This window comes from Acomys russatus, chromosome 4 (assembly GCF_903995435.1).
Source record: "Acomys russatus chromosome 4, mAcoRus1.1, whole genome shotgun sequence".
NCBI classification, from domain to species: Eukaryota; Metazoa; Chordata; class Mammalia; order Rodentia; family Muridae; genus Acomys; species Acomys russatus.
This window is the reverse complement of record NC_067140.1, coordinates 28,206,853-28,220,314: the sequence shown is the minus strand read 5'-3', so window position 1 is coordinate 28,220,314 and position 13,462 is coordinate 28,206,853. Positions and strand designations below refer to the sequence as shown.

General features: G+C 35.5%; 1 protein-coding gene and 1 pseudogene across 1 annotated transcript; both read left to right on the top strand.

The window, feature by feature from the left end:
- The first annotated feature begins 737 nt into the window (after positions 1-737).
- On the top strand, positions 738-1,591 carry LOC127188385 (olfactory receptor 4A8-like; annotated as a pseudogene).
- Positions 1,592-5,047: 3,456 nt separating this feature from the next.
- Positions 5,048-13,246, top strand: LOC127187849 (olfactory receptor 4A5-like). Its single transcript, XM_051144059.1, has 2 exons — positions 5,048-5,961; positions 13,210-13,246. Exons 1-2 carry the CDS (start codon positions 5,048-5,050, stop codon positions 13,244-13,246), a joined length of 951 nt encoding a protein of 316 aa, XP_051000016.1.
- The last annotated feature ends 216 nt before the right edge of the window (positions 13,247-13,462 follow it).

The window sequence follows — 13,462 nt, the reverse complement described above, 5'->3', positions numbered from 1 at the left end:
AATGTGGTATAGAAGTTCACTGATGTTTTTCTTCAAAGTTTTTCATATAATTAACTTTTAGATTAACAAACAAAGTGATAGATTTTATCATGGAATCTTCATACATAAGAACCTTTATCATTTGCTTGCATTTGTTCCATTTAACCAATGCTATCATTTTTTGCTCTTTTTCACTTCCACTGCTTCTTTTGTTTTCTCCCATTTGTTCCCACTTGATTTGTTTCCATATCACAGACATTCCAGTAATCTCTCTATTTGTCACTTTATCTAATCTCTTTTATTAATGCACCTTATGTTCTAGTAAAACAATAATAATCCAATCCAAAACAGTAGATGTCAAAAATAATGAAAAATGGCATAAATGAATGAAATGGAAAGAACCATGCATAGAGTTGGTCAAATAGGTGGTTCTTTAAAAAATAAGAACAAGTTAGATAGCCCTAGCTAAACTACCCACTTGACATAAGACATTATATTTGTAGGCAGCTTGGCATATGAATTTATATTCCTAAACTCAACAAAATACTTTTAGAGGAAGGAGTTAACAGGTGTGCTGGGCTCATAAAAAGAAGAACTAAAAATGGTTATTAAAGATATACTGCAGGTTCATCCACAGCATGAATAATGATGGTGTGCTTCATGCCATAGTGAACTCATTGTCATGATCACAACTTCATGGCAGGATCTGTTCAAGAGATTTAATCAGTAACACAAGACTTTTAAAAGAGTCAGTGGGACAAAGAAACAATGTTGCAGAGTTTGTTCTCCTTGGTCTCACTCAGGATCCTCCTGGAAAAAGAGCATTGTTTGTCATGCTTTTACTCATCTACGTTGTGACAATAGTGGGTAACTTGTTCATCATGGGGGCAGTGATTGCTCACTCCTCCTTAGGGACTGCAATGTACTTCTTCCTTGCCTATTTGTCACTTCTGGGTGCTGTTTATTCTTCTACCATTTCACAGACGTTGATAGTAGACTTGCTGTGTGATAGAAAGAATTTCCTTCCCATCTTGCATAACTTAACTCTTTTTAGAGCACATACTTGGTGGTGCTGAGGTCTTCCTTCTGGTGGTGATGGCCTATGATCATTATGTGGCCATCTATAAACCACTTCCTCCTACTGGTGGTGTCCTGGGCTGGAGGCCTTGAACATTCTATGGCTCAACTCCTCTTTGTATACAACTTTCCCTTCTGTGGTGCAAATGTCATTGACCATTTTATCTGTGACATGTACTCATTATTAGGACTTACATGCACTGATACATACTTTATTCAGCTCACTGTGGTTGCCAATGATGGAGCAATATGTATTTTAGTTTTTATCATTCTCAAAATCTCCTATGGAATCATCTTAAGGTCTCTTAAGACCCACAGTCAGGAAGGGAGGCACAAAGCCCTGTCCACCTGCAGCTGCCACATCACTGTGGTTGTCCTCTTTTTTGTTCCCTGTATTTTCATGTGTTAGACTTATTTACAACTTTCCTATTAATAAATCCATTATGGCTTTTATACAATTATTACTCCTATTTTGAATCCTTCAATATATGCCCTGAGAAATTCAGAGATGAAAAAAGTCTATGGGAAATCATAGCAATAAAATGACTCCTGATGTCTTAATAGATCAGTACCTTATTTAGCCATCATCAGAGAAGATTCCTTTTGCAGTAGAGGAGAGCTAACGTAGGGACCAATTTGATAATGAGACTTTGGAGAACTCAGTCCATATGGACATCTTCATCAAACTCCTCCCCTCAGGGCTCAGAGAGCTAAGTAGAAGAGGAGGCAGGATATAGTAAGAGCCAAAGGAGTGAATGACTCCAAGGAAAATGGATTATTTCATTCTTAGGTATGCAGAAATTTTCTTTCAATATTATATATGCTAATATATTCAATGCAATTTTCTTTTTAAATTTTTTATTAAGTCTTTGAGAATTGTGTTCATTGTATTTTGTTCACATTTACCCTCTTCTTTCACTTCTTTTCAAGATCCACCCTCATTTCACATGCACACAACAATGTGTCCCCATTCATTTATTTTAAAACCCACTGAGTGCAATTAAGGCTGTCTACATACTCCTGTGTGTGTGGCTATCCACTGGAGCTGGTTAGCTTATTGGGGAACACAGTCTTAAAAAGCAGCAACAATGACAGCAACTACTAGCTCTCACTCTCCCCACAGCTACTAATCCTACAGATCCATCCCTCCATTTGAGGCACTAATCCAATGTTTCACTCCTGAAAAAATAAAGAGCTCTCTCAACAGTGCTCCAAGAATTGGAACATAGACTAAAATACACTGAAGTTGCAAGCTTCCAGCCTCTGTCCCTCTGAGATACTTGGGCAGAGAGCACCTGGCCATCACAGTAAGCCTCTGTTTTGCTAGAGTATTGGTGGGAAAATCATCTGTGACTTCTTCCTTCTTTGATCTGATTTTTAAAAAATTCCTTATCATATTCAGTTATTTCATATTGTGTAGCTCATAGAATTGTAAACATTATTCATCAGGATTTTTCACATGATAATTTCTGTATCCTGTGGGGTAGTCAGCTACTCTTTCTTGCCAAGATCCAGCTCATTTATTCTCTAGAGGCTTTTCAAGGGAAGAAAGCAGCCAAAGAGTGATTGATTTCTTAATTTGCATTTGTTCCAAATGTTCTAACTGCTATCCTGTGCTGCCCTGTCTCTCCCGTCCATTGGACTCGTGGTGGTGTGGCCACCACACATGTTAAAGGAAAGATTACTTTTCCGATTCCGAACACTCAGTTATACCCAAGCTGAGAGTGCCTCAGTTCGTATTTAGCCCTTGAAATATAAATGGTTTTGTTTTGTGTTCTCTCTCTCTCTCTCTCTCTCTCTCTCTCTCTCTCTCTCTCTCTCTCTCTCTCTCTCTCTCTCTGTGTGTGTGTGTGGGGGGGGGGTGTGTCCATCACTGCTTATAAAAGGTTTGGAATGCCTTAATTTGTTGAAATGAGATAATGGAGACAAAAAAGGTGTTGTCTTAAGTAGAAAAGACTTTAAAAGCACTTTTGGAATGAGAAAATGCCTGAAGAGGTCTGATTGTATTGAAGAAAAATCTTGTGTCTGTTTTGAAAGAGGTTGAATTTCAGACTTTTCTTTGTTAGGGTAGAACATTAGTAGTTAAGTTCAGTGATGGATGTTACGGTCAATCCTTACAGCAAAGTTATAGTGGTGGAATGAAAGAAAAAAATCTATGTTCCTAAATGTAGTGTTTAATGTGTTATTTAATTTAATTTTTATATGTTCCACCCAATATAGGCTTAAAAGTTAATTCTTTAATTAGGCCAATTTTTACATACTGCTGCAAACACTATTGTCTATAAAAATATTTTCACAGAGGGTAAGAATATTCAGCTACTTTATAGAGTAAGTATTGGAATTATATCAAGGAGTTCTGCACCTGTTTATAAATGTCTTCATAGATTTGTTTAGTGCAGTAACCTTTTCTATAGATAAGAATGATTTCTGGATCAAAGTCAAATTCAAGAAATCAATTATTGAAACAAAGACTTAAAGTTACTAAAATATTCTTGGAATATTACTGAACAGAGCCACGGATTAATAGTTCCATTGGTTATTTCTGAATAAAAAAAAAAGATAAAACTATAAGGTATAACAATAGGGTTAACTGGAAGGTGCATCTTATTTTGTGTTCAGTGTTATTACATGGTTATTGTTTAATTTCTACAAGGTCAAATGATAAGTATTACATGTTAGTTCATGTGTCACAATAGAGGAAACTCATTTATCACTTCTTTTATGAGTATTATATTTTACATGATTTCTTAAAAGAAATATTATTTGGGCTGTATTAGTTAATGTATTTTTATTATAGAATATACTAAAATGTAGAGAACTGTATATTGTGCTCAGGGAACTTGATGTGGACTTTTATTTGTAAATCTTAATATGATGCAATCAAAGTTATTGGGACATACTCATAGAGACATTCTCTGCAATAACGAAGATTCATAAAATTATTACTTTAAATTACAATTATACTTTAATGACCATATTGTTTATTAAATACACTTTTTAGAACAATGCCAATCCTTCAAGTAAAGTAATGCATTTTTTCATTTTATTATTTTATTCATATTAATCTTGATTGTTAGCCCTTCCCGTTTCCTCCCATTCTTCCCTCCCTCCCACTTCCACCCTTCTTCCCTCCCCTATGTCTGTGACTGAGGGAGACCTCCTCCCCCTATATATGCTCTTAGAATATCGAGTCTCTTCTTGGTAACTCGCTATCCTTCCTCTGAGTGCCACCAGGCCTCCCCATCCAGGGGACGTGGTCAGAAAAGGGGCACCAGAGTTCATGTGAGTATAGCGATCAATCATTTAGAATGATATGTCCTCCAATTTAAGTACTCTATTAAACTTTTTGATGCAGTTTAAGGTTAAATTCCTTGAAATGTAATATAAAATATAAAAAGAAAAAGTCATTTGAGATGTTTAGGAGAGAGTGTAAAGATACAGGATCATAGCTTTGAGATGTTCCCTGCAGCAGAGCTATTTTGGGTTTTCATAAACAGTATTGTAAAGGTAGTCTCCACAGAATAACATCCAACTAACATAAAGCAAACTTTATGTTAGTTGATGTATTTCAGATTTATTTTTAATCAGGTGTGTCAATTTCTTAAATTAACATGCTTCTTTTGTCGTTGCTGACATCCGTTTTTAAAAAAATAGTATTTTTAAATAAGAAGTCTGAGCATATTAGAAACTTTGGAACTTCTGTTTGCTCTTAGGTCCAGAGATTCACTTAGGTCTTGCCAGCAAGCCTGGTAATTGTGGGCTCAACAAAACCACCTACAGGGGAAAATTGTTATCAGCAAGTCAATGATGCTTCGTGGAAGAGGAGTTTATTAGATGCTTATTAAAAATCGCTTGGGAAGCTCATCTAGAAAATGAGAAGGAGAATGCTGTCCACAGTAAAATGATGCTCGGCTATGCTTAAAACTTCATGGCGGGTGTTATCCTGGGTGCTGGTCTCTGAATCCACTCCTGATCCGTTGGGACAGATTAAATGGGACAGAACAACAATGTGACAGAATTTATCCTGCTGGGCCTCACTCAGGATCCTGCTGGGAGAAAAGCCTTGTTCCTCATGTTTTTGCTCATCTACATTGTGACAATGGTGGGCAACCTGCTCATTGTGGGGACAGTGATTGCCAGCCCTTCCTTGGGCTCCCCGATGTACTTCTTTCTTGCCTGTCTGTCACTCATGGATGTTGTTTATTCCACTGCCTTCTCACCCAAATTGATCATGGACTTAATTTGCAACATAAGAACAATTTCCCTTTCAGCTTGCATGGGCCAGCTATTTGTGGAACACTTATTTGGTGGTGCCGAGGTCTTCCTTCTGGTATTTATGGCCTATGATCGCTATGTGGCCATCTGTAAACCCCTGCATTATATGACCGTCATGAATCATCAGGTTTGCGTTCTCCTCTTGGTGGTGGCCTGTGCTGGAGGTTTTGCCCACTCTTTGGTTCAAGTTATCTTTGTTTACAACCTCCCTTTTTGTGGCCCCAATATCATTGATCACTTTATCTGTGACATGTATCCATTACTGGGATTAGCATGTACTGACACTTACCTAATTGGCCTTACTGTGGTTGCCAATGGTGGAGCAATTTGTATGGTGGTCTTTATCCTTCTCCTAGTCTCCTATGGGATCATCCTAAATTCTCTTAAGACTCACAGTGAGGAAGGGAGACACAAAGCCCTGTCCACCTGCAGCTCCCACATCATAGTGGTTGTCCTCTTTTTCGTTCCCTGTATTTTCATGTATATTAGGCCTGTCTCTAACTTTCCTATTGATAAATCCTTGACTGTAGTTTATACGGTCATTACCCCCATGTTGAATCCTTTAATATACACTCTGAGAAATTCAGAGATGAAAAATTGTATGGAAAAACTTTGGTGTAAAAGATTAACTATGGAAAGATTAAGAATGTTTTCTTACTGAACACATACTAATTCCAAAGCTACAAACAGGCAATACACTCTAATAAAAGATAATACAGTATGCCCAGGGGATTCTTTAGGTGTGGTTTTCTTTATGCAAAGCCACTGAAGAGCAGAATCAATTTTTCATCAAGGTTAGAATTAATCTAATAGACAATTACCTAAAGATAAATAATAAAAGACAAATATTTTTGTGTACTATATATATAATTAGCATATACTAAGCTAATTTTGTAACTATTTTTAATTAATTTTAAATGGGTGATAGAAATTGGATCTACTATTTCCTAAGCAGTCAACTAACTGATATTTTGAAATTTATGATAGTCTACATTCATGAGAAAATAATGAGAGCAATACCTAGATAAATTTTTTGAAGAAGGGACTATTTCTAGTATAATTATTTGTTATTTTATCTGAATGGCAGAATTTTAATACCTTCACACTGTTTCTGGATTCTTTTAATTCCTGGGTCAATGTCTATACATTTTTTATTTCATGTACTTTGATACTACAAGATATTGTGATTAGCTAAAGATATGAATAGTTTTGGTATATGAGATCTGGTTGAAGATAACACCAGACACAGTTTCTGATGACAAAATAGCTATTATTTGAAAAACATGTTATGCCAAGTTATGAACCTGCTTTTATTGTCCCTCAGTAGTTACCACAGATTGTTTTTTTATTTTTCAAATAATAGGTAATTGTCATTATTCATGTTATTAAAGAAATCAATAGAAGAAACATGATCAAAATAAAGAGCATTTTTACTAAATGTTGTAGTTCAGTTGAATATTTTAATTATAGATTTTACTTATCCTTCTTTTCAATTTTAAAAAGTTTTTTTCAAAAAAAAAGTTTTTTCTCAATTTACAGCTGTTTTGCATCATCCATCCTCCAGATACAATATGGTTTTATCATCTATAATCCTAATGCCTGTTATTGAGAGGAACCTTAGTAGTAGATGAAGCAGTGTAGAAGGAACATGGCTAGAGATCTAAGATGCGATAGCTTTTTCTTTTCTTCTCTTATATATTACATTCTGACTGCAGTTTCCCACTCCTCTCAGGACAGCCCCCCAACCCTCTGCCCCCCAGATATACTTTTCCTACATTTCCCTTCAAAAAAGATCAGGCCTTACAGGCATATCAACCAAACATGGCAGGGCAAGTTACAATAAGCCCTCATCTTTAAAAGCAGACAAGGCAATCCAGTAGGAGAAAAAGGATCTCAAGAGGAAGCAAAAGAGCCGGAGCCAACCACCACTTAAAGTGGTTTTGATTTATATTTCCCTGGTGGCCAAGGATGTCAATAGTAGATGAGAAATGATCAGAGTGAGGGCTGAAATCAATAAAATAGAAAAAAAGAGAACAATATAAAGAATCAATGAAACAAAGAGTTGGTTCTATGAGAAAGTCAACAGGATAGACAAACCCTTATCCAAAATAATTAAAGATACAAAGGAAATATCTAAATTAAAAAATCAGAAAGAAAAGGGGGAACATCACAACAGATATTGAGGAAAGGGAAAGAACCATTAGGTGATATTAAAAACCTGTGCTATTTAAAAAGTGGGAAAATTAAAGAGAAATAGATAGTTGTCATGATAGAAACTGTCACCAGCTTAATTCAAAATTAGATAGACAACTTAAATAGACATATAACCCATAAGGAAATAGAGGCAGTCATCAAAATTCTCCCAACAAAAGAAGAAAAAAAAAGAAGGGGGAAAAAAGCCTGGGGCCAGATGGTTTTTACAGCAGAATGCTACCAGACATTCAAAGAAGAGCCAACATTCCTCAAATTATTCCACAAAAATGGAAAGAGAAGAAACATTGCCAAATTCATTTTATGAGGTCACAATCACCCTAATACCCAAACCACACAAAGACTAAACAAAAAAGAGAATTACAGATCAATTTCCCTCATTAACATTGATACAAAAATACTCAGTAAAATACTCTCAACTGAATTCAACAACACATCAAAAAGATCGTGGCCAAGGATTCTTCATCCCAGAGATTCAGGGAAGGTTCAACATACAAAAGTCAGTCAATTTAACCCACCATATAAACAAAATGAAAAAAAAAACACACAATATCATCTCATTAGCTGAGAAAGCCTTTAAACAAATCCAACACTCCTTTATGATGAAAGTCTTGGAGAAATTAGGAAATAAATGGACATACCTACACACAAGAAATTAACAGCAAGCTGATAGCCAACATCAATTAAATGGAAAGAAACTCTAAGCAATTCCATTAAAATCAGGGACAAGACAAAATGTCCACTCTCTCCATAGCTACTCAACATGGTACTTGAATTATAGTAGGAGAATTAAGGCAGCTGGAGACCAAGGGGATATGGTTTGGAAAGGAAATAGACAAAGTATGGTTATTTGATGATGATATGATCCTTTATATAACTGACCCCCCCCCCAAAATTCTACCAGGGAACACCTACCACTAATAAATACCTTTAATGAATGGCTGAATATAAGAGTAGCAAAAAAATAAAATTAGTAGCCTTTCTATATACAAATAACAAAGGGACTGATAAAAACATCAAGGAAACATAGCTCTTCACAATAGCTAAAGATAACATAAAATACTTTGGGATAACTCTGACTAAGCAAGAGAAAGCCTTGTCTGACAATAACTTCAAGTATTTGAGGAAAGAAACTGAAGAAGGTAACAGAAGATGGAAAGATTTCCCATGCTCATGAATTGTTAGGATTAATAGTAAAAATGGCTATCTTACCAAAAGAAATCCATGGAGTCAATGCAAGTCCCATCAACATTTCAACAAAATTCTACAGACCTTGAAAAAAACAATACTCAACCTCACATGGAAAAAAAAAAAAACACACAGTATAACTAAAAAAAAAAAAAAAAAAAGTTCCATACACTAAAGCACTTCTGGAGTATCGCCATTCCTGATTTTAAGCTGTATTCTAGAGCTAGAGTGGTAAAAAAAAAAAAAAAAAAAAAAAAAAAAAAAAAAAAAAAAAAAACCACATGGTGTTGGCATAAAAACAGGTTGATCAATGGAATTGAATGGAAATCAAAGACACAAATCCACACACCTACAGACACCTGGTTTTTGATAAAGAAGTCAGAAATATACTGTGGGGGGAAAAAGCATCTTCCATAAATGGTGCCTACCTAACTAGATGTGTGCTTGTAGAAGAATGCAAATAGATCCATATCTATCACCCTGCATGAAACTCAAGTCCCTCAAGTGGATCAAAGACCTCAACATAAAAGTAGATACGCTGAACCTGATAGAACCCCCCCGCCACAGCAACAACAACAAACTACAAAATTCCAGTGCATCCAGTCTCAGTGATCACAAAAAGGAGGTTATGTAAACTCCTGTGCTTACTTAGCCAAGGTCCCCTGATACGGTCATGAAGAATTCCATCAGGTAGGTTGGGAGGGGCCAGAGAAAAAGTGAGGCTGTGGCAATTTCATTGATAGCAATCAAAACTTGTATACCTTTATCAGAAACAAAAATGTAATGGCAACTTTCAGGACCAATATAGTTGTAGTTGCAGCATACAGTGACTCTTTGAAAGCCACACAGGGTAAACAAGATTAATATCTAAAATCATTTGTCCTATCAAGCTTCCGATGGTTCCTTGACTTCTGAGGGAGCACACAGTGAAACACAAAGTGGCCTGAGCACTTGACTGCCTGAGGGAGTGCATCAGTCTCTCAGTAACTGGAAGGCACATTTTGCCTAGGAGCCACTGAAAAACACATGCCTCTCAGGACAGATAGGCCAGGCTCACTTCATGATTCCCTGCAAGGAAGAAGGTGAATCAAAGAAAAATCATGCCATGTACTAAGTGGGCCATCACTAGAAAATTTTCTCAGTTATTAGATGCATGTCATTTTGGACACAGAATCCCTCTCAGCTATGATGTAGTTTCCTTTCTTTCCAGAGCACATATGATAAATTCAATTAATGTAGAAACTATGTGTTTTTACTATTGTCATTATTCTTTTACAGCTTAATTTACTACATATACTAGGAATTTCATCCATTTAAAAAGTAACATGATTTTATTTTCTTATTTTAGGCAAATAAAACTCACATGGACATAGTTCTATGATAGAGTGCTTTCCCAGCATGCGTGTGGCCCTAGTTCAATCCTAAGTAGTATACAAGCAAAACCAAGCAAACTAGCTGTAAATGGTAGGCTATGTTGCAAATCCAGGCACCTGAGAAGTGGAAGCAGGGGAACGGTGAGTTCAAAATCATCCTAATGAGTGCCAGTATCAAAAATGAAAACAATTAACAAAAAATGTCATAAATTTGAAAAATGGCAAGGAGGGATATGTGAGTTTGTTTGGATGGAGAAAAAGGAAAAGATAAATGTGATTATAATCTCAAAAATAAAAGAATGAAAAAAGAAAAAGAAAATCAACAACAACAACAAAACCCAATAAACAGCAAACCTCAAATGGATCCATTCTCATCAGATATTATTAGAAGACTTGCAAATGGCCCGAGTATGTTTCATCATATTACTAATCATCAGAAACGTGGAAATGAGAGCTAAAAGGATATGTCATGTCACATCTGTTAGAATAGTTGTTGTCAAGAGGGAAAAGGTCTGGGCTTTACAGTATGAGCCTGTTATTCCAGCATTTGGGAGACTGAAACAAGAGTATTGTAAATTCAAGAGCAGTCAGATATCCATAGTAGACTACTTATAAACATACAAAAATAACAGAATGTACAAAGACCTGTCACATATCCATAATAGACTACTTATAAACATACAAAAATAAAAAATAACAAAATACTACATAAATTATACAAATCAAACACAAATAAAATAAGTATTGGTGATAGTGTGGAAAAAAATTCTTCACTCTTCCTAGGGCTATTAACTCATATAGTTATTAAGGAAATAAGTTTGGAGATTAAAAACATTGATGGAGATGAGCCAAGTTGAGTTCAGTTCACAGTACCATGTCACAACACCATCCTCTGTATTCCATGGACATCTACACTCACATGTATGTAAAATCTCATGTGGAGATATAATTTTTTAAACATTCACACACTCTTTTTTTTTTATTAATTTATTCTTGTTACATCTCAATGTTTATCCCATCCCTTGTATCCTCCCATTCCTCCCCCCCCATTTTCCCATTATTCCCCTCCCCTATGACTGTTCCTGGGGGGGATTACCTCCCCCTGTATATTCTCATAGGGTATCAAGTCTCTTCTTGGCTACCTGCTGTCCTTCCTCTGAGTGCCACCAGGTCTCCCACATTCACACACTCTTATCATCAAGAAGTTCTACCTCTGTTAATTTTGACAGATAAAAATGTGAAAACTATTTCAAATAACCATATTTACTGTTATGTTATTTTAATGATCAGCATACCAAAACACTGAAATTTCTAGCCATAGAGGAATAGATAAGGACAATACAGTGACATACTATTCAGGGAGGAAAGATACATTGTCAATCGTTATATTGTATATAAAGTTGTGTACTGAATAATATCTCATATCTCAGGCACAAAAAGACAGGTAATGCATTTTTCACTTGTGTGGGATGTCTAATAGACTTACAAAAGCAAACGATAATGCTTACTAGAACCTGGAATATAAAGAATAATGTGAAAGACTGCGATTTTAATATGTAGGAAGAATAATTCTGCATTATAGTTGGGATGGCCAATCTTGGTTTTTATCTTAACTACATCTGGAATCAACTAAAACCCAAGCAGATGATCGCAACTGTCAAGGATTTTCTTGATTGAATTATAAGGGGTGATAGAACCACCCCAAATCTCAGCTACACCTTCTGTACCAACCTGCATAAAAAGACACAGAAGAAAGCTTTTGCTTTTTGCCTGATTGCCCAAGTCTACTGCAGAGATATTCTTTGAATATCATGAAAGCCTTTTCTTTGGGATTTCATGTAGACTGAAGACCAGATGAACAATTACCCAGATTCTTGTACTGTTCATTGGAAGACAGCTAATATTAGGCTACATAGACCACAACCTGTAAGTCACTTCAATAAATCCACTTCTAATATATTCATTCTGCCACTTCTGTTTCTTCAGAGACCCATGGCCAATACAATAGTCTACAACATTAGCTACTCTTTGTAGGTATAAAAATCAGAAAAAATAGATCTTAATTTTTCTAACCATAAAAATAACTTTAATAAATCATCTGAGATGATAAGTGTATTATTGGCTTACTTACAGTGACAATTTCAATGTGTAGAAATTTATTCAAACATCAGTGGAATACATGTAATTATTACTTTTCAATTTTATATAAATAAAACAAAACAAAGTCTTAAAAGAAAGCAAACATTGGTATTGATGCTTCTAAAATATGACTATATTCCATTTGATTATATGTATTTTAGGTTTCTTTGTAGACATTTTTATACATAAAGCATATTCAAGTGGAGACTTAGAGTTTAGGTTGTTAGATTTGTAAGCAATTGTTTTAAAATCTAGTCATATTTTTCTTATCAGTTTATAGCTGAATGTATTTTGCCTGTGTGAACTTTTTCTTTTTATTAATTTATTCAGATTACAACTCAACTGTTATCCCATCACTTATATCCTCCCATTCCTCCCTCCGTCCCACTTTCACTCTATTCCCCTGCCCTAGGCCTATGACTGAGGGGCACCCCCTCCCCCACTATATGGTCATAGGCTATCAAGTCTCATCTTGATAGCCTGCTTATTCTTTCTTTGAGTGCCATAAGGCCTCCACACCAAGAGGAGGTGGTCAAATATGGGGCACCAGAGTTCATGTCTAAGTCATGAAATTTGTATCAATATGTGTCATGAACTAGTGACTGCTAGGTCCATTTTAGTGACTTTTCTCTGAAGCATTTCAAAGACATAAAATAAACTACCACCACTTTTGTATTTCCCCATCTCTGTACTCATACACAGTCTACCAAATGGCCTTTAAAACTATGTATAAACTTAAAGGTTTTTTCTTCTTAAGGGAAATCTCTACGTTTGAATTAAACCTTTGGAAACTAGTTCTGAAACTAATAATCTTCAAATTCTGGTTATAAGATCAACTATTAACCAAGCAGGTTCAGATTAAATTACATACTCACCATGATTATCATATCTGAGCTTGTATATATACTTCTATGGCCAGACTGGACTTTATTATTCAGTGATTTGCCCTCAGGTTGTTCATTCATGGCATTTTTCTCATTGGTTATGCTTCTGTAAATCTATAGTTATTGTCCTTTAGGCATCTCTGGAGATGCATAGCCTACCTTCAGAATTACAAATAAGGTCCCAATGAATATAATTAGAGGGAAATTACCATTGAAGATACAGTGACAGGATGGTTGTCATCGTGTATATAAAATATTCGCAGACTTTGTTCTTTCCTTAGAATGTTTGTCTGTATCAGTGTTCATGTAGTTTGGTTTTCAGAATCTGAAATGATA

What these genes read in the sequence shown, in the direction of transcription:
- LOC127187849 (XM_051144059.1), top strand. Translation starts at nt 5,048, where the DNA reads ATGGGACAGAACAACAATGTGACAGAATTTATCCTGCTGGGCCTCACT. An exon ending in CTTTGGTGTAAAAGATTAAC is followed by an intron (nt 5,962 to 13,209) that starts TATGGAAAGATT and finishes GTTCATTCATGG; the next exon opens with CATTTTTCTCATTGGTTATG.